The 25,383-nt window shown below is 38.7% G+C and overlaps 1 protein-coding gene across 2 annotated transcripts in view; it reads right to left on the bottom strand.

The window, feature by feature from the left end:
• Positions 1–7,858, bottom strand: part of LOC128857131 (protein takeout) — a 31,827-nt gene extending 23,969 nt beyond the window's left edge. Inside the window, exons 1-2 of one of the 2 annotated variants that reach the window (XM_054092724.1) lie at positions 7,789–7,858; positions 7,118–7,477 (exon numbers count right to left, since the gene is read on the bottom strand). In XM_054092724.1, coding sequence (XP_053948699.1) covers positions 7,118–7,199 — 82 coding nt within the window. In that variant the 5' untranslated portion in view covers positions 7,200–7,477; positions 7,789–7,858. Of the gene's footprint in view, positions 1–7,117 lie in introns of both variants that reach the window. The other variant, XM_054092715.1, reaches the window with a different exon arrangement.
• Positions 7,859–25,383: the final 17,525 nt, after the last annotated feature.

Raw genomic sequence — 25,383 nt, 5'->3', positions numbered from 1 at the left:
GCATGCATTGACTACGCTTTTGTTTTCAGTGTAAATAATATATTTTTTTAAAGATGCGTCGATTTCTCGGAATTTGTGTGAAATTTTTTTATTTTCTACTTGCATTTGAAGAAAACTACGGCTCGAATGCTCGTAAATACAGGCAGAGACACAGCCGTGTCGCGAGTGGTTAGATTAGATTTGAGGGGGGTTGGACAAGTTCAAGCACCCAGTCAGGAGACCATTGTACTACACCTGGATAGATTTCAGTAGAAATAATAGGGAGATAGGAGAGATAAAATGTGGGTGGTAGGTTATGGTGGTAGTTGGTAAGACGGAAGAATTAGTTTGAGGTCACTCTTCCACAAATCTCTTGCATTCGTTGACGAATCTTAAGAGACACGGAAGAGGAAGAGTATGAACTTTATCCATACTCAGTATTTCGCAACCCAATATCCTAAGTCTGATTCTGGAAGACGCCAGATAGCTACAGAGAATATGCTCTGCAGTGTCGTCGTTCTCAAGACAGGATAGGCATATCGGGCTGTCGAAGACCCCCATGGCCATATGCTGATCACAGGCACCGTGCCCACCCACCAGTACTCTCAGGTTCTTTCTGCTAAGTTTTAGGGGAAAGGTCGCTATTTTCCTGTTTGGTCGCAAGTGGTACGAACACTTCAAGAGTAATGATTTTGAGGTCGAAGATTCTTAATATTAGGCACTACTTCTTAAAGACTTGTGGAAAGGTGCAAAAGGAATTGGAGGAATAAATGGGAGAACGAGTTGAAGCCGAGATATGTTGAAGGGTGACGCTTTACTTGTGAACTGTGAGTTCGTAGGCAAACACGGAAAAGGTTCCTTCGTCATATTGTAAATGGCGATACAAAATTAGTCCAATTCGATAGTACGAAGTGCAGAAAATCATGGGAAAATTCGGACACATTTCCACATCGTCGACCAAACCGAATGTTCATGACGCCGAAGTTATGATCTGTATTCGACGAGGTCGATTCAGTAAGATACATACATACATTCACATGATTTGGAGCACGCTTGTAAATGTGTCAAAACAATAGAACACGACAATCAGCACCAAAATTTAAAGTTGGCTCACTGTACAAGATTTCATCATAAACCATTCAACAGCGAACAACTTAGAACACATCAAAATCAACACCACCAACATCCTCAGAACCATCAAAGATATCAACCACAAGAATAATTTACAACAGTCCCCAAAACAACCGCCAGTTGGCGCTAAACGTCAACTAATTTGGGTTCTGTTTTTTTATTAGGTGGCCAAATCTGTGATTAACATTCCGACCAAAAATGTATCGGATGCTGTGTGCTTTTATTGTGTTGAGTGGGGCGCCTCTGCTATGTCTAGTGTCGAACCTTCTCTTGCTAGCTCATCCGCTACCTCATTAAACTGTATGTTCCTATGATCGGGAACCCATATCAGAGTAATTTCAAGCCAATGACTAAGCAATTTTATTTCCTTTCTAAGCTGTAAGACTAGTTTGGATGAAATGGAGTTGGAGTCTAAGGCTTTGATAGCTGCTTGACTGTCTGAAAAGATAGCTACTCTTGCACTAACTGCCTTATGGAGTTTAGTGATTTGCATGCTTCTCTCGCTAACAGTTCTGCCTGGAACACGCTGGCATAGTCAGGAAGACGAATTGACTGAGATAGGTTGAGCGGCTCCGAATGGAAGTTAGCTCCCACACCACAGTTCACCTTAGCACCGTCAGTGTGGATTTCAATATCGTATCTTCCAATCAACTTCCCTTTGCCTCATTCGGATCTCGGTGGAAAACGTACCGTAAAGTCTTTCTTGAAGTTAAGGTCGGGGACTGTGTAGACTGATTTATTTTTGAGCAGCGAGGGTCTCTGTAGGAATATCTAAGAATCTTGCTGTGATCGTACGATGTTATTGTCCAGCTTCCTATGTCTCTGAGTCTCACCGCGTTGCAACGTCAACTCGGTACTCGGCAGAAGAATTCTAACAGTTCTTATGCTCTTCCAATAAGTTGTTGTTCAGACGGCAACGAACTATGGTGCGGGGTGGCTGTGTTGATTTTTTTTTATATATCCTCGTCGTACATCTCCGAATACGTCAGCCAATCAGCTGATTTATTCAAAGGCGCCGAGGGATGGTTAACACTCTGATGTTGCCCACACCTAAAGAGACGATGGAATTCATGCGGTACCCTAAATTTGGGGTAATAGTGGCATGTACTTTGAAACAGAAATATTTATTTATATTTTTTGTTCATTTCATATATATTTTTTCATTATTTTAATTTGTGAATATGAAAATAAATTTCTAGAAAGTTGTTGAAATAACTTTTTATTATTTAATATTAGTAATTATTATTAATAAGTATGTAAATGTAATGACAAAGTATCAACAAGTCCGATTACATTTCAGGCGCATAAATTTGTATTAAATTTATAAATGCAAATATATTTACGTATACTTGTATGCATATGACATCTGTCTATTATCATTTATGTGCCTACAAATGTGCTAATTAATGTTACGGATATACATACACATATACATATACAAGTGCATGAGTACATGTGTTAGTGTCAGTCAGCAGTGTTGAAATATATAATAATCGTGACTCTCTAAAAGCTTAACTTTTTTTCTGGTAATTAATTTTCATAATTTCAATTAATTTTTAAATGGAAAATCACGGGGTTAAAGCCCTTTATGGTGTATAGAGCGCTGGCATCGATACACTGCTTTACACCTGGAAATTAATGAAATGGGCAAATGTGTGGTTATGCAAGAAAAGTGTTGATGGTTGGGGAACGGTATCATTTGTTGTAGGGGATTCCTACGAAACAACAAAACTGATATAAGCAATTACAGTTATTCATACTATGTGCCCATAATTATGAAAGTGGTCTAAGTCAAAATTTCAAAAAAAAAAAGAGTTTATCACTTATTTCATATCCACATTATCTTAATATATATATATATATATAATTGGCGCGTACACCGGTATTGGGTGTTTGGCCGAGCTCCTCCTCATATTTGTGTTGTGCGTCTTGATGTTGTTCCACAAATGGAGAGACCTACAGTTTCAAGCCGACTCCGGACGGCAGATATTTTCTTTTTTATTAGGAGATTTTTCATGGCAGAAATACACTCGGAGGTTTGCCATTGCCTGCCGAGGGGCGACCGCTATTAGAAACATGTTTTTCTTAATTTTGGTGTTTCATCGAGATTCGAACCAATGTTCACTCTGTGAATTCCGAATGGTAATCACTCATTCGGCTACGGCGGCCGTTTATCATAAATGTATGTATTTATGTAGAGAGGAGCTGGAAATGCTTAGTCATTGGTTTGAAATCACTCTGATATGGGTTCCCGGTCACAGGAACATACGGGGTAATAAGATAGCGGATGAGCGAGCAGGAAAAGGCTCGACACTAGAAATAGCAGAGGCGGTGACAGTCTCCACCCCACTCAACACATTAAAAGCATCCATTGCTTCACTCAATCATGCTTTAGCCGAAAGAATATGGAAGCAATTAACTACATGTATTACAACAAAAAACACATGGCAGTCATACAAAATCCAGAGGACGAATGATCTGTTAGGATGCTCTCGGCCAAACATCTCACGTATTACTGCAACCCTTACAGGCCGTTGGAAAGTAGGGGATCATGCAGCTAGACTCAATCTACCCTTCAATCCTATCTGCAGGAGCTGTCAAGCGGAAGGAGCGAAGGAAAGTCTTTTCCACTACTTATGTGAATGTCCAGGGCCAGCTAGGGCACGACTCCGCTGCTTTGGTAAGCCTTTCCTGCAGCAAATTAATGAAATCTCAGACATCGAGATAAATAATTTGCTGCTATACTTGGAACTCACTAAATGGATCTGACTTAGAACAACAACAAAAAAAACAAAAAAACATCATTATACGAGGACGGTGGTAGTAAAACGGTGCTGGTCAATAATTAGAATTATTTCAGTGGAAACACTCAACCGCTTCAACAACAAGAACAACATATGTATTTATTGTAATTTTCACGATATCGTCAAAAATGAACCTTGAGAAGATGGATGTAATTTCAACTTTATACAGAGTTCATTTCAACCCAATTTTTAAGCACATTTTCGATTGTTTCGGCTCCAATTTCATGAATTGCAACTTCGATTTCGTGTTTTAAAGCATCAATCGTCTCTGGATGGTTCGCATAGCATTTGTCCTTAACGGCTCCCCACAAAAAATAGTCCAACGGGCTTAAATCACAGCTCCGAGGCGGCCAATTGACATCGGAATTCAAAAACGGTAGCCAAAAGTTCGAGTGTAACTTTGGCAGTGTGACAAGTTGCACCGTCCTGTTGAAACCAAATGTCGTCCATGTCATCCTCTTCAATTTTTGGAAACAAAAACTCGTTGAGCATGTCACGGTAACGCTTGCCATTTACTGTAACCGCGGAAGAAGAAGAAGACTCACCACTTTGGAAATAGGTTTTCAATATTTCCCAATTTTGTTCAAGCGTATAGCGTCCCATTTCGTAAATGTCAAACTTTTAAGTAAAATATGAATACATTTGAATTGTCATTTGTGTTACCATTCTCAAAAAAATAGGTGGTTCAAAAAGCAAACGCTATATGGCCCACCCTGATATAAACATAATTGGAATAGCGCGTGCCCCTCTTCGATGTGTTTCTGAACTACAGGTAGACTGGTAAAATAAATGATAATGAAAACGAGAACATACTTTAAGTTTTCCAGGATATGAGAGCCACTGCACCAGAGCTCGAGAATATTTGAGTGCTGACCTAGCATTCGTAAATAGCCTATACGTAGAGAAATGTGAGGAGAAGAACCAATCCTTTATTAGGGAATGGATCTACAGGAAAATATTTAGTATTGAATTTAACTTAAATTTCCACGCTCCTCGAAAAGACAAATACTCCAAATATACGATCTTCTGAATAGAAAAATCCAAGAGAAGGCATGAAGTATCATACAGAAAAAAGCAAAAAAAAAAAATTCCAGCGAATACTATCTCTACGAAACTCGTTTGATTTACATAAAAGCACTTCCTTGCCCCAAACTGTCTGTTTCGTTAGCCTATTATAAGCGAAATATGAACTTCAACACAGTTTGATCAGTTTAGGTTTCTGGACATGAGTGATAAGAGGGAAGTAGAATAGCTGATCATCCAGCTAAAAAATGGAAAAACATGCCTCTAATTGATCCTGAGCCTTTCCGTGGTTGTATAAAAGGTCACGTTAACGCATTTCTTAGAAAGTGGGAGAAGAAGAAATGAGTTGAGTACTGGCGCAATACTATCGGTGAGCGGCAAGCGAAATAACTCCTTAATCCAGACAGAGGAACTTTGATAAGCTATTTTCACTAAGCAAAGCAGGCTGGTTACCTTAGACGCCACTGTAGGCTGAGCTACCACTTAAGGGGGGCCTCTTATCAGTCGGCTTCAAAAAATCGATTTTAATACTGCAATCGATAGATGTATTATAGGAGAATATGCCCTCAAAATTTTATAGCGGAATTCAAAGTGATTTCGGAGTTACAGGCCTGTGCACCGTCCCTCGTGTGAGTATACTGTCTACCTTCTGAAAACTTTGAAACACGTTTTCTCAAAGCCATGTTTTTGAAAATGGCGTGTAAGATTAAAAAAAAACTACGAAAGTTATCGTTTCAAGCCGATAATCTAAATATAAAGATAATTAAAATGCGCAACTAATTAACTAACAAAATACAAAAAAAATTCATTTTTTAATGTTATTTAAAAAAATTATTTGAAAAAAATAGTGAAAAAAGCACTTTTTTCCAATAATTATTTGTGTGTTCATTTTTTCATATTTTTATACAAAAGTAGTCTCTTAATATGCGGGAAAGCCTTCTGAATAAGACAATTTTTTTCGTTTGAGTTTCAGGTGGAAACTACGACCGCAATCTTACACGCCGTTTTACTAGCTCGCAATGAGAAGCTGTGCGAGATCCCTCATATGTCCGCCATTTTGTTCTTTTATTTATGTTAAAAAATTGTCTATTACTCTTCAATTATGCCTTCAAATAAATGCAAAAGATTATTCCTGTGTCTCGCTTTTTTCGCCTCGAAAAAAAATTGAGAAAAAACACCCTTTTTTGAAGCCACTGATAAACAAAATTGATACCATCTCTGAGACCATTAGCTGTCGATTTTGTGAAATGTACACTGAAAATTCAGAATACATCCGTAGTGAACGTTCTGCACTATAAAAAAAGATACACGAGGAAAAAAAGGATCCGCCACTGTGTTGGTATTGCCGTTCCACGTATAATTTATGGTACAATAAACTCCAGAATGTGGTAAAATTTTTAAAAAGCCTTGAAATATCGGTCACAGTGCGCAGTAGCTTAATAATAATAATACATACATACATATATGTATTAGATTTAAACAGCAAAACACCAACTTAAAATCTGCTTTAAAAAATTTTAAGTCATGATCACCTTAAAACGAGTAGATGACATTTTTTTATTTAGAGAAAATGCGCAACATCGTCAGAAAAAAATTGTCAAAAATCAATGAGAATTTTGAGCCAACTTAAACCTTCGCTTTATTATGTTGAAACTAAATGGGCTATAAAACTGCGTACTTAAAATTTTTCAAAGTCGAAATTTTTAATTTTGTAATTGTGATGATAATTTGTCGATTTTTTATATACCACTTTCCAACTTTGTACAAGAAACTTTGATTTATATGATATTCTTTGTAGAATGAATTACATTTTCCTGGAATTAATAAAAATTAAAAAAAATAAAACAAAAAACTATACAAAAATTATCAAAACTGGTCAAAATATTCCGTTTTTCTTATTTCGTTAGGCGCTGACACCTCTGTTCGGTGTTTGGCCGATTTCCTCATCCAATTTGTGGTGAAGACCGTGATGTGCTTCCAAAACAAATAGAGCGACCTGCTGTTTTATGCCTCCTCCGAATGCCAGATGACTTTTTATATGAGAAGCTTTTTCATGGCAGAAATGCACTCGGAGGTTAGCCATTGCCACCTCACTCTATTGTTTCTTGCGCTTAATTCTAACCAATAGTTGTTGTTTTGGCTACTTCCTAAAATAAATAAATAGATAAATAAATACTCACGTTGCACATCATCCTGCGCCTTCACCGAAATCCAGCTGATTAGTGTCAAAAACGCAATCAAACCGAGCTTCAACATTTTCATATTTTTCTTTATTAGTATTTTCACTTTTCGGAAAGCAAAAGTTGCAGATCTTTTCACAAATAATTAGCACTCCCTAAATATTGAAGGTAGATGCGGGTAGCACTGAAACGCACTGAAGTGATGCTTTCGATATTTGAGTTAAGCGATCGTTGCCAGCGAAAGTGCAATAAAACGAAATCGGCGCTTAACAAAATTCGAGTAGCAAACAATTTCACTTTGAGCCACGAGCAAATTGGCGCCGTTTCTTCGAATACCAACGGTAGTCACAAAAAATGTCACTGGAACGTCAGTTAAACGAAAATTAGGTCAAGACTTGAAGAAAATAGCCGTAAAACACATAAACACACGCACACAGACTGAACGCTCAATGTTACTCGGTGGCAAACAAAGAATACTATGCATGTATTGTACACACGTATGTATGTGTGTATGTAGATTTATAACGAAATTTACGCGTGAGTGGCCTATAAATAATGAATGCCAATTCTAATGTTAACTCTTTCACTTTGATATTTGTTTTCTTTTTTTAGTTCTTTATATTCTTTGCTATGCCACGAGACGAGCGGGAGCGTCTGCCTGATGGACGTACAACTTTCACGCGGTTTGGGCCACAAATGAGCTGAAACTCTGTTGGCCAAGGTGTTTTAACCAAGTTGTGTTGCCAGAAATGCAGAAGCTTAAGCAGCCAACGTCCATTTCTTATGGCGGACGAGTGCAGTAAAAGAAATGAAGAAAGCCGAAATGGAACAGAAACGAAATGCGCGAGAAGAGAAAGCAAATACGACGCAATGAAATACATGGCTCCATGTATGGTATATGCGTGTGTGTTTACAAGCAGAATCAAAAATTAAAGCAGAAAGAGGCGAATATGTAGAACGCGAAAATGCTGAAAGAAAGAAAGGATACCCATAGGTGTATGCATGTATGTGTGTATGTGTGAACTCACATAAGTGCGTGTATGTATGTGTGTGTGCTGTGTAGTAGCTGCGTGACTACTTTTATTTTAATAAAAAATAAATAAAATAAATAAAAAAAGAATTCCCCGCACAGCATAACTGCGCGCCACATCTGAACTTAAACAACAATGGCAAGAGCAGCTGTTACCATAATAATATTCTGCAACGGCTGCAACGACCTGGTATCAACATACATATGTATGTATGTACATCCACTCAAGCTTCTGGCCTCTACTCCGGCAATAAGTCAGGTATGTATGTATGTGTGCGCAAGTGCAAGTTCGCACGCTAGATGATACGTAAAAGTGTGCATACCTACTAGTGATGCGATTTTTTTCGAGTTTAAAATCCCGAAATTTTCGGCTTGAGCGGATTACAATCTCGGGATCCCAATTTGTATTTTTCAAACACTTATTCCGCAAAAAATTGCAAAAATATTGTTGCAAAAGCAACATCTTCTTCTTGATTGGTGCGATAACCGCTTAAGCCGAGCTTAATAAAGCGCGCCAGTCGTTTCTTTCATTGTGCTAACTAACGGCAGGTGGATACACGCCACATGATTTTTCTAGCACAGAGAAGACTTTCCTCTTCCTCTGCTGCCTACAGCTGGTCCCGCATCGAATACTTTCAGAGCCAAAACGTTTGTATCCATTGAGACGGCATGACCCGGCCAAAACGTAGCCACTGGATCTTGATTCGCTGCGTAATGTCTATGTCGTCGTAAAGCTCATCAGTTCATTGTTGCATTGCCGTCGCGAACGTGCAAAGGCCCACGCTTCTGCGCCATACAAGAAAACGAGCATGATGAGACCCTTGCAGAATGTTAGTTTTGTTCGTCGAGAGAGGGCTTTAGTACTCAATTGCCTACTTAGCCCAAAGGAGCCCTTGTTGGCAAGCGAGATTCTTAGTTGGTTTTCACTTTATATGCCTCGTAAACATGCAAATCCCGAAAATTGTATATGCCACCAATTTCAGGATAGGACTTTAAAAGCTTTGAGATCCCGGGGCCAACATCCCCAACATATACATATGGGCGCGTGAATATTATAGAAACAATTTAACTTGATTCGAGACAAAGACCTAACCGTGGAATGGGAGTTCCCTCATGTCTTCATGCAATAATTATTACGCGTAGTTTATGTAGCTAAAATATATTTATGCATATTCATGTATGCATACAGTGGGGTAAACCCACCATTAAAGACTGCAAATAATAACTTGCAATGCCGTCAGTGGCAGTTTTTTAATAAATACATTTTTTACTAGACTTCAAAAAGGAAACTATCTGGGTTGGAAGACGATGCTGACGACTTCGTGGGGTCAAGAGGAGGGTTTTCTATTAACAGTTTAATTCGAACCACATTCGTCTGCTCTCAAAAAGTTGAGGAGGTTCGGTTTTTTGTTCCACTTTTACTAGCACTTTTCACTCGGACTACAGATTGACTTAGCATCGGTTTACAAATCGAGACATTGATATTTCGATTTTGCGCTACATCTTATCTTAGCTCAAATGCGGCTCGTGTAATTACCCCTACAGCAGATTTGTTGAAACTTTAGAGTTACTATCTGTTTTCATATCCGGAAAATGCCTGGTCATCTAAGTTCATATTTTATGTTCTTCATTACCATTTTATCGATTTTGTTGAATCACATATAATCCCCCCTATGCCAGAAATAGGTTTGAAAGTTTATTGAGAGTTTATTGCTCTATGAAAATCAGAAAGTTTGGTTTCTGATTTTAAAAGATATTTTCGATTTCCTTGGGTGCATGACATTCTGGGTTTTGGTACAATATAATATAGAACATCCAAAGGTTAATAAACTCAACCCAATAACTGAAAATTGGAAAAAATTACATATTAATGCTTCTGGCATAAAAGGGGACTATATCATATAATACCTCTGAAGAGCTTTAGTAACATTGATTGCCCGAATCGTGGAGTATTGCAAAAGCCAAGATTCCATTTGGAATGCCTTTCTGACTCTGGCTAATCTGCAGATACCCTTTGTGGTTATAACTTAAATTTCACTATCCATCTTCAAAACATCGGTACAAATGGTGCACAATGACATTGTTTTCGTTGTGTGAGTACTTCTTGGTCCAGTTTGTGCTATTACTAAAAATGTAAAGTTTTGTATTTGAGCAATTGAGAGTGTTGGCATGGAAATTACATATCTCCTATTTTATATACCATATCGGCCGCCGTAGCCGAATGGGTTGGTGCGTGACTACCATTCGGAATTCACAGAGAGAACGTTGGTTCGAATCTCGGTAAAACACCAAAATTTTTCTAATAGCGGTCGCCCCTCGGCAGGCAATGGCAAACCTTCGTGTGTATTTGAAAAAGCTCCTCATAAAAATACCTGCCGTTCGGAGTCGGCTTGACACTGTAGGTCCCTCAATTTGTGGAACAACATCAAGACGCACACCACAAACAGGAGGAGGAGCTCGGCTTAACACCCAAAAGAGTGTATATATATGTGTATATATATATATATATGTATATGTACATATATATCAACCTTTTCATTAAGTATTCGTGTAACAGACATTTCAATTTATACATCTTTATAGCAATTTTCGCGGAAGCCACCAGCTGATAAATCTATTTTTTTGATATGACAGTCAACTAAAATAAGCACCTCGAGATGAGAATCCTAACTAAACTACTAGCCGTAGATACACACAAGATGCGTTTCTAAGTAAGCAGAGAAAATCTCGATTAATGCCATCACTATTTGACACGTAGCCGTACGGCGGCCCCCGTAGCCGAGTTGCTTGGTGCGGGACAACAATTCCGGAGTGCGTACTTTTGATTCACCGTGCATGAACATTGACTAATAGAAGGAGTTTTTTTTTAATAGCGGCCGCCTCTCGGCAGGCAATGGCAAACCTCCGAGTGTATTTCTACAATGAAAAAGCTCCTCATAAAAACAATTTGGCGTGAGGAGTCGGCTTGAAACTGGAGGTTCCTTGTGGAAAAACATTAAGACGCACACCACAAATAGGAGGAGGAGTTGGACCTAGGTGTTCGGTTCAGAGCAAACATTTCTTTCGACTTGCAATAAAAATTCCAGGTTAGGAAGTGGATTTGTGGCTTCTAAAGTAAGAGAAACACGTGCATCGAACATAGATCCAGTAATGAGTTTTGCTTGGAGTTTGATAAAACTTTCATGGAAACGTTCCAATTGATGGCTCAAGTTTATGACATGTCAGAGTTCATCAGTGGTATACGCAATTGAAAAATGATCAAAAGAACTGTTGACCTACTGAAATTCGTGATTATCGATAATTTCCTCTAGGGTAACCATCGGGTTTATTAATAATTTTTTGCATCAAGCTCCTGGTGAGCTATTCACCTGTTCTGTGCTTAGTAGTCAAGTCTGTTTGAGGATCCTGCTAGTATGTTTCCTCAAACAGACCTGGCTGTTAGAAAAAAATGTTGTCTTCCAGAGTTTCTTATTTCTTCTTCTTCTTGATTGGTGCGATAACCGCTTATGCGATTTTGGTCGAGTTTAACAAAGCGCGCCAGTCGTTTTTTTCTCGTTCTAACCGGCGCCAATTGGGCACACCAAGTGAAGCCAAGTCCTTATCCACCTGCTCGTTCTAAAACAGAGGAGGCCTTCCTCTTCCTCTGATGCCACCAGCTGGTACCGCATCGAATTTTTTCAGAGCCGAAAAGATTGTTTCCATTCGGACGATATGACCCAGTCTATGTAAGCACTGGATCTTTATGCGCTGCGTAATATCTATGTAGCCGTATAGCTCATACTTGGGCTTCGTCACCAACGTGCAAAGGTCTAAAATTCGTATGCAGAGTCTTTTTCTCAAACACTCAAAGGAATTGTTCCAGGTAGATTATCACCGTCAGAGCTTTTGCGCCAGACAATAGAACGGGTCTTATCATGCCTTATAAAGTGTTAGTTTTGTTCGTGGAGAGAGGATTTTACTACTCAGTTGCCTACTTAGCCCAAAATAGCGAGATTCTCCGTTGGATTTCCAGGCTGACATTATTATTGGTTTTAATCCTGGTTCCTAGAGAAATTATGTCTTTTACAACCTCGAAATCAACAATGATGTGGGAGCCGATACGTGAGTGCGCCGACTGTTTGCTTGATGACAGAAGGTACTTCGTTTGGTCCTCGTTCACCACCAGCCCCATTCGCTTTGCATCTTTATCCAGTTTGGAAAGGACACAACGAACAGCGTGAAAACTAAGCTTAGTAAAAACAAGCGTCTGCTGTTTTCGCGAGCTGGACGACGAAACGCTGCAGTAGAGCACATCGTCTGCGAATGCGTAGGCTCTCGCACGAGACGAAGACTCGTACACTTAGGTGGTGTGCCTATGAATCGAGTAGTGAAATAGAAAAAAGGCCCTGAGGAAGTGGTCGCATTGCACTACTCGGGGTTGCACAATGATTTATGAGCACTTAATTTCTTAATACAGATTGCCTCACTTTTTTTTTGAAGAAAAATGCTCTACTGTGCTGTTGATGATGGTCTTCACGATGTATGTTTTTTCACATGATTTTCAATGTCATTCGCCGTTGCAGGGCACTTACCTTTTGTCGCTTTCTTCCGCGACTCTTACGCTACCTCTGTCCGTATAAGTACAATTGTCATAATTGCGCACACAAACATGCAATTACTCATACGTACATACATACATCCATACAGATGTACATCTGTTCTTAAGGTGCATTTGTTGTAAACTAAATGACCTTTAAGCAAATGAGTCGCGCTATTCACATGAAATGCGTTTGCATTCTCACCTCATAAATTGCATGTCATGAAAGCTTTAATAATAAAAGTGCAAGTCTTTTATATCGATTTTTTGTTCAAATAAATATTATGTAGGCATTTTATAGACTCATAGGATAAAAATTTGTTTTAAGATCCATACATACTTACACACACACAAACATGCGTGAAAAGCGGTGTCCTTTGTTCTTTTGAGCTTCGAGAAATCGAAATTTCCTTTACAATGATCTGGGCATTATTGTTGTATTATTTGCATAAATATGCGATAAATAACCAAATGGTCATGGATGTCATACAAATTCGCGTACAAATATAATAATTTGTGTATCAATAACAATAATGCATATCGATCTGGTGCATTTGATATGTCAATGCACTGTTAATCATAACTTTTTGAATGGAGTCTTTATACAAAAATTCCAAAGTTTTTGATGTTGCATGTGTTGCATATTAATTTACTAGAGTGAATAAAAAAAAGTAGCAACAATTCTATAGCTGCCACTGTAACTTCAGGTTCTGTGTGAAAAACTGTTGCCTAGTTTTGGGCTGCAATGACAGTTCCTACAGTGGGAACTAAAATGAAGTAACGACATAAAAGAAAAAATGCCTACAGTGCAATAGTAAGATGCGGCAAAGAAGGAATGGGAACCTGCACACCAGGTTTGGTACTTAGTAATCGGAAATAAGTAAATCTTAGCTAATTATTTTGTGTTTGCAAAATTATCTGATTGTTGGATTTTTTATTATATTATATTATTATTTGCTAGCGCGCCGGCTGGGGGTTGCTGCCAAGTCCGCGAGTTCTCAGCTGTCGTGAATTCATCGTACAGGCTTCCTCTCCAAGACCCATTGGGACGACCTCTACGGCGTGAGCCTTGTGGATTCCAGTCTAAGGGCATTCTGTTGATGTCATTTTAGCAAATTATGACGAATCCATCTCTATTTACGTTCGCGCATATCAGTTTCAACTGGCCTTTGCCTACCTCGGGTAAGGAGCTCATCATGTGACACCCAGGTATCGGGCCACCAAATGCGCAGGATGGCAGTCATTTTTGTAGGTCTGAAGGCAGTAATTTTTGAAGCTCTGAAGCTTTTTTAAAGTCAAAGATTATGTTTCATAGGAGTGCTGATTTTACGCTGACGCTAAAAATCCTTAGCTTTGTTTTCGTGGTTAGCCATACACTTTTGAGTGAGGCAAAGGATGCTCCGGCTTTAATTATTGTACATTCAATAACAGCTGCGATGCCACCGTCAGGAGTTATTTGGCTACCTGAGTAGGTAAATTTGTTAAAATATTCAATGGTAGCTTGACAACTTTAGTGGTTCAAATTACTCCTAGTCAGCTCTTGGATGTTCATTGCATTTCAAATTTTTCCAATAAAAAATTTTTCAATGAGAAAAAAGCATCATTTGTCAGATGAGCTAAAAAAAAAAGCACGCAGTTAAATATTTTACTTAGTGAGCGATGCCAAGTCAAGAGATGGAACATTTTTAAGCATAATAAAATGTAAAATTTTGAAAGAAAATAATTATTTTCAGGTTTATTTAAATTTAAAATTTGGAAAAAATTAATAATTTTCAGATTTATTCAAATTTAAAATTTTGAAAAAATTAGTAATTTTCAGATTCTTTCAATATTGAAAATTTTTCTATTCTGCTAATAATAAAAGGCAATCCGACCTAGCAAGTCTCTTAGTGACAAACGCAAAAATTGAATTGGGTATTAACACTTTTGGTCCTTATAAAGGGTGGTTAAATTTCAAGGGCCGATGTTGAATGTAAACCACACCTAAACATCAAGTTTTTTCTGCATTTCATTTGACATTTTTCAATTTCAGACTAACTCAATTTGAACCATGGAAAGATACACAATCGAGCAACGCGTTAAAATGGTGTCAGGAAATGGCAACAGTGAATGAGCAATTTTCGAAGAAAATCATCTTCAGTGATGAGGCACATTTTCATCTCAGTGGATTCGTCAATAACCAAGAGTGATTGCCGAAAAACCAATGCACCCACGAAGAGTGACTGTTTGGTGCGGTTTATGGGCTGGCGGCATCATTGGGCCGTATTTTTTCCAAAATGAGGCCGGTCAGGCAGTTACTGTGAATAGTGTTCGCTATCGTGAGATGATAACTAACTTTTTATGGCCCGAATTGGAAGATATGGAAGTGGACGATATGTGGTTTAAACAGGACGGTGCCACTTGTCACACAGCTAACGAAACAATGGCTCTTTTGCGCGAAAAATTTGATGGCCGAATAATCTCAAGTCACGGCGATGTCAATTGTCCGCCAAGATCATGTGATTTGGCACCGTTGGACTTCTTTCTTTTAGGTTATTTGAAAGAAAAAGTGTCGATATCTAAATACGCATGCCGTATCAAAGACGACTGACTATAAATATGTTCTCCGGACATCGGACTACGCCGAGCAGCGCTAAACGATATTAGCGCCGTATTCGAGGTCAGCCTCACTTGGGTTCCGGGGCACAGAGATGTTGAGGGAAATTGTAAATCCTATGAGCTAGCCAGAAAAGGTACTACTCTTCAACTGTTCAGTGATAAAAGTACCATTGGGATACCTATGACCACGAGCAAACTAATAATTAAGAACAATATTATCCAAGAGGCCAATAAGTCATGGAGAGATAAAGACACATGTGCAACAGCTAGACTACTTTGGCCGCAAATAAACAAGAAAAAGACAAAGTAATTACATAGCCTCTCAAGAGATGATATCTTGCGTGTCGTGGCTAGTATAACCGGCCACTGGCTATTTGGCAGGCATTCCTCGAGACTAGGAGTTTTCTTCCATGAATATTGCAGAAGTTGTAGAGATGAGGAAGAGGAAGAAGCAGTTGAACTCTTCCTTTGCAATTGACCATCCTTAGCTAAAATCAGAGCAGGTTTTCTAGGTAAATATTTTCTCAATTCTCTTACAGACAGTCTGGCGTGGGGTTGGAATCAATTCTACGTTTCATAAGAGCCACGAAGGAGAGTAAATGAGGTTCCCGCACTGTACAGTGGTATCACAACAGACCTGTAAGGTCTAAGTAAGTTGGTCGTACAGACCGAGTACCACCATAACCTAACCTAACTCTTCCATCTATTTTTAAATGGACGTAATACACGAGAATACACGTCCACTAGCTCTTCGCTAAAGCAGCAGTTTGCTCTGATTCTCTGTACTCATTTGAATATAACTCGAAATGCTATGGGCTTAGTCTCAGCTATTTTTGCAAAAATAAGAAGAGGGGGTTGCTTTCAAAAATTACAAAAAAAAAATTTTCCCGAAAAAAAAAAGTTAAAAGGTATACTTGTGCTTCATTCTAAAATATGAAAAAATTGTAAAAAATAATTGCACGAAAATCGTCCCTGTTCAATTCCATTTTTTTTGCCAAGTGAATTTTTAAAGTCACTGTAAGCAGCAATCATATAGCTCATACTTCGAAATTTGCTGAGTGCGTTTATGGTAAAATATGCCAAACTTTCCACTGGAAATGTCAGGTGGTGCGTGACAGCACTAGAGACGCCCAAAGCCAAAAATATAAATAGCAACCCTCGTAAAAAAGCCACTAAAAATAGAGGGACATCCAGGATTGAAGCTTAGCTTTATTCTTATTATTTTATATGCCTGCCCCTCTTACGCAAATAAACATACATATATTGTCCTGCCTTTTATAATTCTCGTTAACAAGGCACCATTTTTGAAAATAAAAGCAAATATCTACTTAAAATCAATTTTCGCCCCATAGACCCTGATAGCTAGCGTCCATTGTAAGTTAATTTAATATTTTATAAATCTCCTACTTATAATAAAAATAAAATTAACTTAACTTTAATGGAACAACAAATAATATTATGTCAGTGCACTTCTTGCCAGGACCATCTCGGCATCTGATATTAAATCAGTTGAAGTGTGGTAACGTGGCTGCCTCCCAGAGTTCGTTGCTGTTGCCAAATAACTACACAACTTTTTGCCTTTGCAAGGTCAATGCTGTAATATTGCGAAGAGAAAACCACAAAAAAAATGTTTTTGTCCGGTTTCAGACGAATTGCAATTATCTGTTTTGTTTTTACTGTTCGCGCCATTCACAGTCGCATTATACTCGTAAATATTACGTGGCGATTGGCTGGCGCCGATTTCACTTTGTAATCATCTTCTGGCGTTTATTTATTCACTCCTTTTGGGGTCCACTTCACTTTTTTCTTAACTTAAACCATATAATCAAAAAAGGATGAAAAAGACAGAGTACGAAATAAAGTTGATTACTTAATTGTAATTGTTCGAAATGGAAAAATACAATGAACTGATATCCTAGGCGCGATTGCCTGACGCCATTAAGCTTTCAGAAGTAAAATCCAGAAAGAGTTAGTATTTTATTTAATTTTCCACTTCAATGATTACACTGTGCAACAGCATTATTGTAAGAGAAAAAAATACAAGGTGTTCCATCTAGCCAAATAAAATTAAATGTAACTCCCTGACACCAGGCCGCCTCAGGTTGTACCGGTGGCCTTAACACGGAATGGAGCGCTTCCATGAGTGACCGATTAATTCCCCGATATCCTCTTTGGTCACCACACAACAAAGAAAAAACTAAAAAATCGGATAGCATCCACAAACGGACAAACAAACAGACAGACAAACGGACGAACACCAAACCGAAACGGACGGACAAGAGGAAGTTGGAATCTTCCTCAGAGGACGAACTCTTAGCCTCCAGTCAAGAGACAGTTGATGACAAAGCTGTGGGCCACAGCACGTCATAAACTTTAAATCGGCCATCCATATCTGCTGATGCCAAGGAGCAAAATCGTCAAACGTAAAAAAAGGCCCGTCCATTTATAAGCTTTACCAGGGGTCTCTGGATATTCTCGGCAGAATAAGGAAAAATGAGGTCGAAGAGAAAACTCATCCAAAGGACGCGGCCGATAAGGCAAGGTGCCAAAAGGTAGTCAATGAGTGCCTGGCATTCCTGGCCACCCAGGAGGCAAGAGCCGCACGCACATTTAATAAGGTGGCACGGGATCACCTGCAAACTGCGTTGGTAGACGAAATAAAGAGCTGCGGTAAACCTGCATTGGAGAAGTGGTCCGCAATTGAGGCACGGCTATCACGCATTGCGGTTGATCACATCATGCCAATCCTGGAGGGTCAAGTGACAGGATTTGACTTAATGGAGCTCTACCTTGATTTCCTGCAAACAGTTGTTGGCAAGATCCAGAACTACTGGGAAGGTTTGAGGCTTAAACAGATCCCGGCTGGCGAGATTCCTCGACTGCCGTGAGCTCACATCTGGATAACGAACATGGAGTTCGAAGCCAAACAGCTGATTCCATACCTACAAGCTCATAACCGCAATGTTCCGATAGATGACTGGAGCATCATAAAAGCGGAGACTCCGCAAAAGAACAACTGAAGATATTCCGCTCTGCAAAACGTGGGTTTATGAGTACAATCCATTGCGTATCCAGACATCAGACGAGTGAGTGGAGAGCTTCGAATGGACCAAGACAAAAAACTACGTAAAAAAAAAGAAATCAGTGAAAAAAGTAAGCGACTTTTGCGTTAAGGTCTACCATTACAAAGATGATATCGTAACGTAGAAGAGTGTCGTAAACCGAATTCAGCTGTTTGTAGAAGTCGTCTTTTTGTTCATCAGTTGCACCGCCTACTGGAGCATAGCACTGAATAATGGAGATGCTTCTCACATTGGACTTAAGACGCACCCACATCAACCTGTGCGACACAGGGTTCCATGTAATTTTTCCAGAACAAAACGAAAAGACATCTACTGGACTAGGCAGTATTTAGACAAACAATAAACAACATTTCTCGGGAGACCATCACCACCTTCTTAAGCTCCCGACCACCGAATGCCGTAATCGGAGTCCAACCGCCACCTACAGCAGATGAAGAGCTCCAGCTTCCCCGTGAGACCCGCGTAACACTGGCACAATTACGTTCTGGATGAGTTAGGCGAAGGCGACCGGAGATATAAGCTACACTGACAGGGCTTGTATTATTGCTATAATAACAACAACAACAACACAGGGTTCTATGATATTAAGCAACGTTTTGCATCTTGGGTTAAAAGCATGCCGACTCCCGACACTCTTCCCAGAATACAAAAAGACGGTGTGTCCATTTGGGGAGCGGAAATCGTCTTACTTCACTAGACAGAGAATAGTGATACCGTAACACCGTTCAACCTGTTGAAGTATCGAGTTCATGTTGGTAGCAGTGTCAGCGTCTCTTAAGATTTTCATATTCCAGAATACTATCTTAGTCCTAATAAGATAGCCATGGTCGTCAACGGTGTGTTTGATTTTGTTATCCAAGGCAGTGAATTTGATGATTCTTTAGCTTGAGAATTTCAGACATGTAGGCTACTAGCCTGCCTGCCCTAGCTTAATGATAGAAATACTACCTACACCTCTAAGCTTGTTTTTGGTCCGTGAGTGGTATTTTATTTCCCACCTTCACTGTATATCTATCGAGCTTTTCCCTACCCGCCACCTGGGTGCACCTCCGATGGGAGGGAGACAAATAACATCCACATATATAGTTTAAAAAATGTGTCTGTAACTTTGATAAAATTTCAAAAGTTTTCATCGGATATAAGAAAAACATGTGGATAGTTTGTAGCCCATTAAATTTTAATGCAAGCTTGAAGTGGTTCAAAGTTCTCCTTGAATTTTTATAATTTTTTTCTCTGACGGAGTTGGGCATTACCTCATGTAATGCGTTAATATACATACAAATAAAAGGCGGTTAAGTTTCAAGGCCGGTATTGATTTTGAATAAAATACAATGTTTTTAGGAAATTATTATAATTTCTCTTTATTATGATAATATTGGTACAGCTTAATTACGTATGGAACAAAATATCGGCCACATGGCCGCCGCGGCACACCTCCATTCGATGGTCTAAATTTTCGATGACGCTGAGGCATAATTGAGGTTCTATGCAGTTAATGTGCCGAATTATCTCATCCTTTCGCTCTTGAATTGTTGCTGGCTTATCGACGTACACCTTTTCTTTCAAATAACCTCAAAGAAAGAAGTTCAACGGGGTCAAATAACATGATCTTGGCGGCCAATTGACATCGCCGCGACGTGAGATTATTCGGCCATCAAATTTTTCGCGCAAAAGAGCCATTGTTTCGTTAGCTGTGTGACTTGTGGCACCGTCCTGTTGAAACCACATATCGTCCACATCCATATCTTCCAATTCGGGCCATAAAAAGTTCGTTATCATCTCATGAAAGCGAACACTATTCACAGTATTCGGCAATCATTCACCCAAATGCTTATTGACGAATCCACTGAGGTGAAAATGTGCCTCATCACTGAATCACGAAGTGCGCGATAAGCATTTTCATTTGAACATCCGTTTTCATAATAAGCCTGAATAACTTTAACGTGTTGCTTGATTGTGTATCTTTCCATCGTTCAAATTGAATTAGTCTGAAATTGAAAAATTCCAAATGAAATGCAGAAAACAACTTGATGTTTACGTGTGGTTCACATTCAACATCGACCTTTGAAATTTAACCACCCTTTATATAATTGAAGCTTTGAATGTTAACATTCAGCAATTTTTGCAAGAAAGAGAAACAGTTGTGTTTAAATTTCACGATAGGTAGTTATTCATAAATTTTAGACCCTCTACTACTCCCTCCCCCGAAGTTCCATTCCAAATCTATGCTTAATTTGAGTTCAAAAAAGAAACTTGAACTTAGAGGGCCCTGTAGTTGCGAATATAATGCCTGATTGTGTGCTTAAGAACTTTTACGAGTATGCCAAAGACAAAGCCAAACAAAGCTCGTGGGTACGATGGCTTTCGAATGTTGTGCATTTCAAGCACACGGCAAAGTAAACAGGTCTACATAAATGCATATGTATGTGTGCGTAAACCGCAATAACTATAAAATGTCCCAAATTCGCTATCAAGCATAAATATTGAATTTCCTGTTTTGCAAGTGCACGCAAATTTGGAAAAATAAATCAACTCATGAACTCTTTTTTTCCCCCTTTTTTCTTTGCTTTGTTTTCTTTTGCATAATTTTTAAAATGTCGGTATCTTTAGTCTGTTATTATCTCGCATGTGTTTTGGTACTTATTCGCATTTATTTATTTACTTATTTTTTCAATTTTTAACAGCTTAAACAAGAAAAAAATAATAATTGTTGTACTGCAACCTTGATTTGCTGTAAAGAACCAAACGTGAATGGCATGAAAATGCGAATGAGCCTGCAATTAAGACTGAGTTCGAGAATAGGAAGGGGTAAAATACTTCGTATAATAGAAATTTGCTTGAGTTGTTTGTCAAATATGTTTTTGCAGCGCTATTCAATCTCTTCGCTTTATTCCAAGGCGTTGACAAAATACTAAAGCATCCAATCCATGTCAGCCTGATTTACAATGGCACTCAGCGGCGAAGATGGATCAGCTACGGACGTGTCTTCATTGTATATTGAATATGATGAATTATGTTGAGTTTGTTTTGTGTTCTAAGCACAGATGCTTAACAATGCGAAAATGTTCTTACAAAGCTCCAATTACCATATCGATTACTCGGAGCTAATTGTAATTCTCCAAATGCCTCCATTGGCGGCTCTATTGAATTTTACGGGGCAATATTAATTTTTTATAACTCGCCGTTCAGTGATTGTTTATCAGGGTGATTCATTGCGTGTATAGGAAAAATATCTTTAAACGACAACAACAACAACTACGTAATTAAGTATAATTTGTAGTTTATGTGCAAGCGCGTGTAATAAAGTAGAGTAATCCGCGCAGTATTCGTAATGAAAGCCCCGGTGAACTCAGTAGGCGCACACAGACGGGCAATAGTCCATTTAGTATATTAATCTTTAATCCCATAAGTGGACATTTTGGGGAAGCAAAGATTTTATTAAGAGACTTAGATAACGATTTTTATGTTCGCGAAGTAGCGTTATTTGTTTGATGATGAAAGATCTCATTGAAGAGGCGAGAAAATACGAGAACTTCTTTACAACATTGTAACGTGATGTTTCCAAAATAAACCTGAAACTAAGCGTCAAAGTGCCCAATGGAAGGCCCCAGATGAGTCACCACCCAAAAAATCGCGTTTGGGGAAGTCAAAAATCAAGTCGATGCTCATTTGTTTTTACGATTCCAAGAGAATTGTCCACAAGGAGTTCGTGCCAATGGGCCAAACTGTCAATGCAATTTTCTATCTTGGCGTTTTGAAGCGTTTGTTGCATGGCATTCGTCGAATTCGTCGAACTCGCCTGAATACCGGGAAGGGGGAAGCTGGCGCTTATTTGCATGATTATGCACCATCTTATCGATCCACTTTTGTGACTGATTTTTTGACTAGAAATCGCATTTTAACCATCAATCACTCACCGCATTCGCCTGATATGGCTTCTTGTGACTTCTACCTATTGGTAAACCTGCATTTGGCCATGAAAGGAAAACTTTTTGTGTCAGTAAAGGCCATCCAAAAGGCTTGTACCAACATTCTGAAGGACATTTCGGTCATTGACCTGAAATACTCTTTCGAAAAGCTTTTAGATCGTTCATAACAGTATATCGAGGTCAGAGGGGACTATCTTGAATAAATAAGCTCAAAGCTATCAGTTATATTTTGGAATTCACCTTATATTTCTGCTCGAAACGCAACTCTGTTCTGTATCAAATTTTGAAATTGAAATTAGAAAAAGTCGAGTGAAAAAGCACCGAAAGATTTGGTGGGGGCTAAAAAGCCCAGTCAGACTAAAAGGCCCATTTTATTTAAAGCTCTGGAAAGTAAGAAAGTAGATAATCAAGGAGGAAAGGAGAGAAGTAACAGAAATAAAGAGATAGAATAGAGACACACAGGTAGCTAAACCAGTGAGAAATTTCCAGATTTCTTGACAAATCTGAAAATATCCTCCAGTTTGAGAGAACGAATGTTACTCATCCTCATGACATCAGAACCCAAAATTCCTAGCCTTGCTCTAGCAAATGCGGGACACTTACATAGGAAATGCTCAGTGCTATCCGCCTCACACACGGCAAAATGAGGAGTTTAGGAGGTCAAAAACTACAAATTTGAAAAAATTATTCATTTGCACTTTTTAGGGTTCCTAACCAATACGTTATGAAAAATAATGATAAACAAGAATGAATGGGTACTCGGGAAGCCTGTACCTATTACCCAAAGCACTTTTATTATGTTGTTTTTGCACGTTGTTGGTGTGTGTGTCGTATTATTTGTGTACATTAACTACTACATTTTCTTAATTGTGTTTGAACTTAAAAATTCTTGTAAGTACCTAACTTCTAACCTATACAAACTTACCTACATAACTAAAAAGGAAAAGTGATAGGAGTAAAACAGTTAACAGAAATAAAAAATATTTATTTAGGAAAGGAAAAAAAGTAAGTATATTTCAATACCTATACATCATACAATACTATATAGGTTGGGTCCTTATTTAGGTATATCTATAGTTTATAATGATTAATAATCAGGATGCTTCATCATCATCTTCTTGTTCTTGGCCATCATCTTCGTTTTCGTCATCATCATCTTTATTGATGACGTTTTCTATTGAAGGATTTTCCAACATTTCTAAAACCTCCTTAGCTAATGGTTTCCTTCTTTTATAGTGGCTCCTCCTCTTCGATGCAATTATAGGATCGGAAGCTATAAGCATCCAGTGCGCAATGTCGGTATTGGTGTCGATCCAGGAGGTCTTTCTAGTATGGAAAAGCCGTACGCTTTTAAATTCCTTTTGGCTGGTCTCCAATACATCTTCGGAGAATAAACCTACAGGTAGTGGCAGCTCCTTAATAATATCTGCTCCATGTATCAGGAGTTTGTGGACAGAAGCACTCATTTTGTACCAGCCATACCTATCAATGCAAAGTTTTGCAGTTTCAATACTGTAATTTTTGAATTTTTCGTGATTTACGTTGAATCCGCATGATAATACGTTTAGGGTGTTGGCGAATCTTTTGATGATTTCTGTATCTGTTATGTTATATTAGACGATTTGGTAGGCTCAGCAAAAAATTTCCTGGCCGTATTTCCGTCATTGGAATTCCCCCCTCCTTGTTTCGGTTGATCCACCACCAATCCCATTTCTTTGTAGAACTTTTCAGTTATCTCGTTTTTTCTTTTTTTAATATTCTCTTTGGCTGCTGAGCCCCTGGCTTGCCATTGCTGCAACTCTATTTTATACGAGATGTGGAGTAGATACTCGTAACACCTTAAGTACGAATGGAGCACAGATATACCAAACTTGAACTTACTTTCGTAACCTTTAACCTCGATATTTGCTCTTCAATTTCGTCGTAATGCAGCTTCACAGATTCTTTTGTCTCTTTCTCAATTTGCAATCGAATAATGCGGCTATATCTTGAGGAGGAAGGACTAGGGTTTTGCCATATAATCTGTTTTCCATTCCTTGTTGTGTTCTCTGACATTTGTAATGGCACAATAGTACACAAAATAATGTTAGTGTCACCATATAATGAGTTGTTTACAAAACATTGTTTGTATATGGAATGACCGCCACTCCCGTCAAGACCCCATTTGTACACCACTTTAATGGGTGCGTTCTCTTCGTGATCGTGGTGTGTAAGAAGTACATCTGCAAGTCTGCGTACCTTGTGGTCAAGAACATCTTGGACGGGGATTTGGACTTCTGTTTCTGATATTTTTATATTGTCAGGGTAGCACTGTTTCTTTGTCTGCGCTATAACATTGTATGCAGGATATATATTGGCACCCCGAGATTTCGCCCCTCTTTGCATGTGAATGTAATCTTCTTTACCCATATCAGAGTCAATGATGAACGCTAAAGCCTCCTCAGGGGAATAGGGTGTGATACCAGAAGTCTTTGGTGTATCATGAATTTGTTTTATGCGTTTGTATCTGCGTGGGCTGGTGGTCAATGCCAGGTTCACCATTCGTCCAGCTGTTCTTTTCCCAGATTTTGTTAGACTAGCTTCAGCGGCAGCACACAATACCTCTGGAGTTATTTTAGCAACAATTGGTTGAACACGTCTTCTTTTTGTTCGTACAGAGCCCTCTTCGAAAGATTTTGATGGTCTGCCTTTAACACTTTTTATGTTTGAAACGTTGCTCACAGTTTTCACTGCTGGTAACTCCAAGTCGTTTTTTAACCATGCTGAATTGTACTTGGTGAATCTCTCAATCTTCCAATTCGAGTTCTTCCATTTTTTCAAAAGTTTCGAAACAAACACTTTGAGAACACATTTTATTCGTAACGCACTGTCTTCTGATTGTTTATAAATACTATGATTGTCCAATATGTAACTAGTTAATCGTTCCACACACTTAGACGATGATAATTTATAAAAGTTTTCATTTTGTAGCACTAAAATCAGATCCATTTTTCTAACATGTATTTTCGAGTGACTTTGATCACTCCGACTACCTGTAAATAAAAGAGGAT

Source organism: Anastrepha ludens, chromosome 2 (assembly GCF_028408465.1).
Source record: "Anastrepha ludens isolate Willacy chromosome 2, idAnaLude1.1, whole genome shotgun sequence".
Taxonomy (NCBI): Eukaryota; Metazoa; Arthropoda; class Insecta; order Diptera; family Tephritidae; genus Anastrepha; species Anastrepha ludens.
Note: the sequence above shows the minus strand (reverse complement) of the source record. Positions and strands in the feature narration are given on the sequence as shown.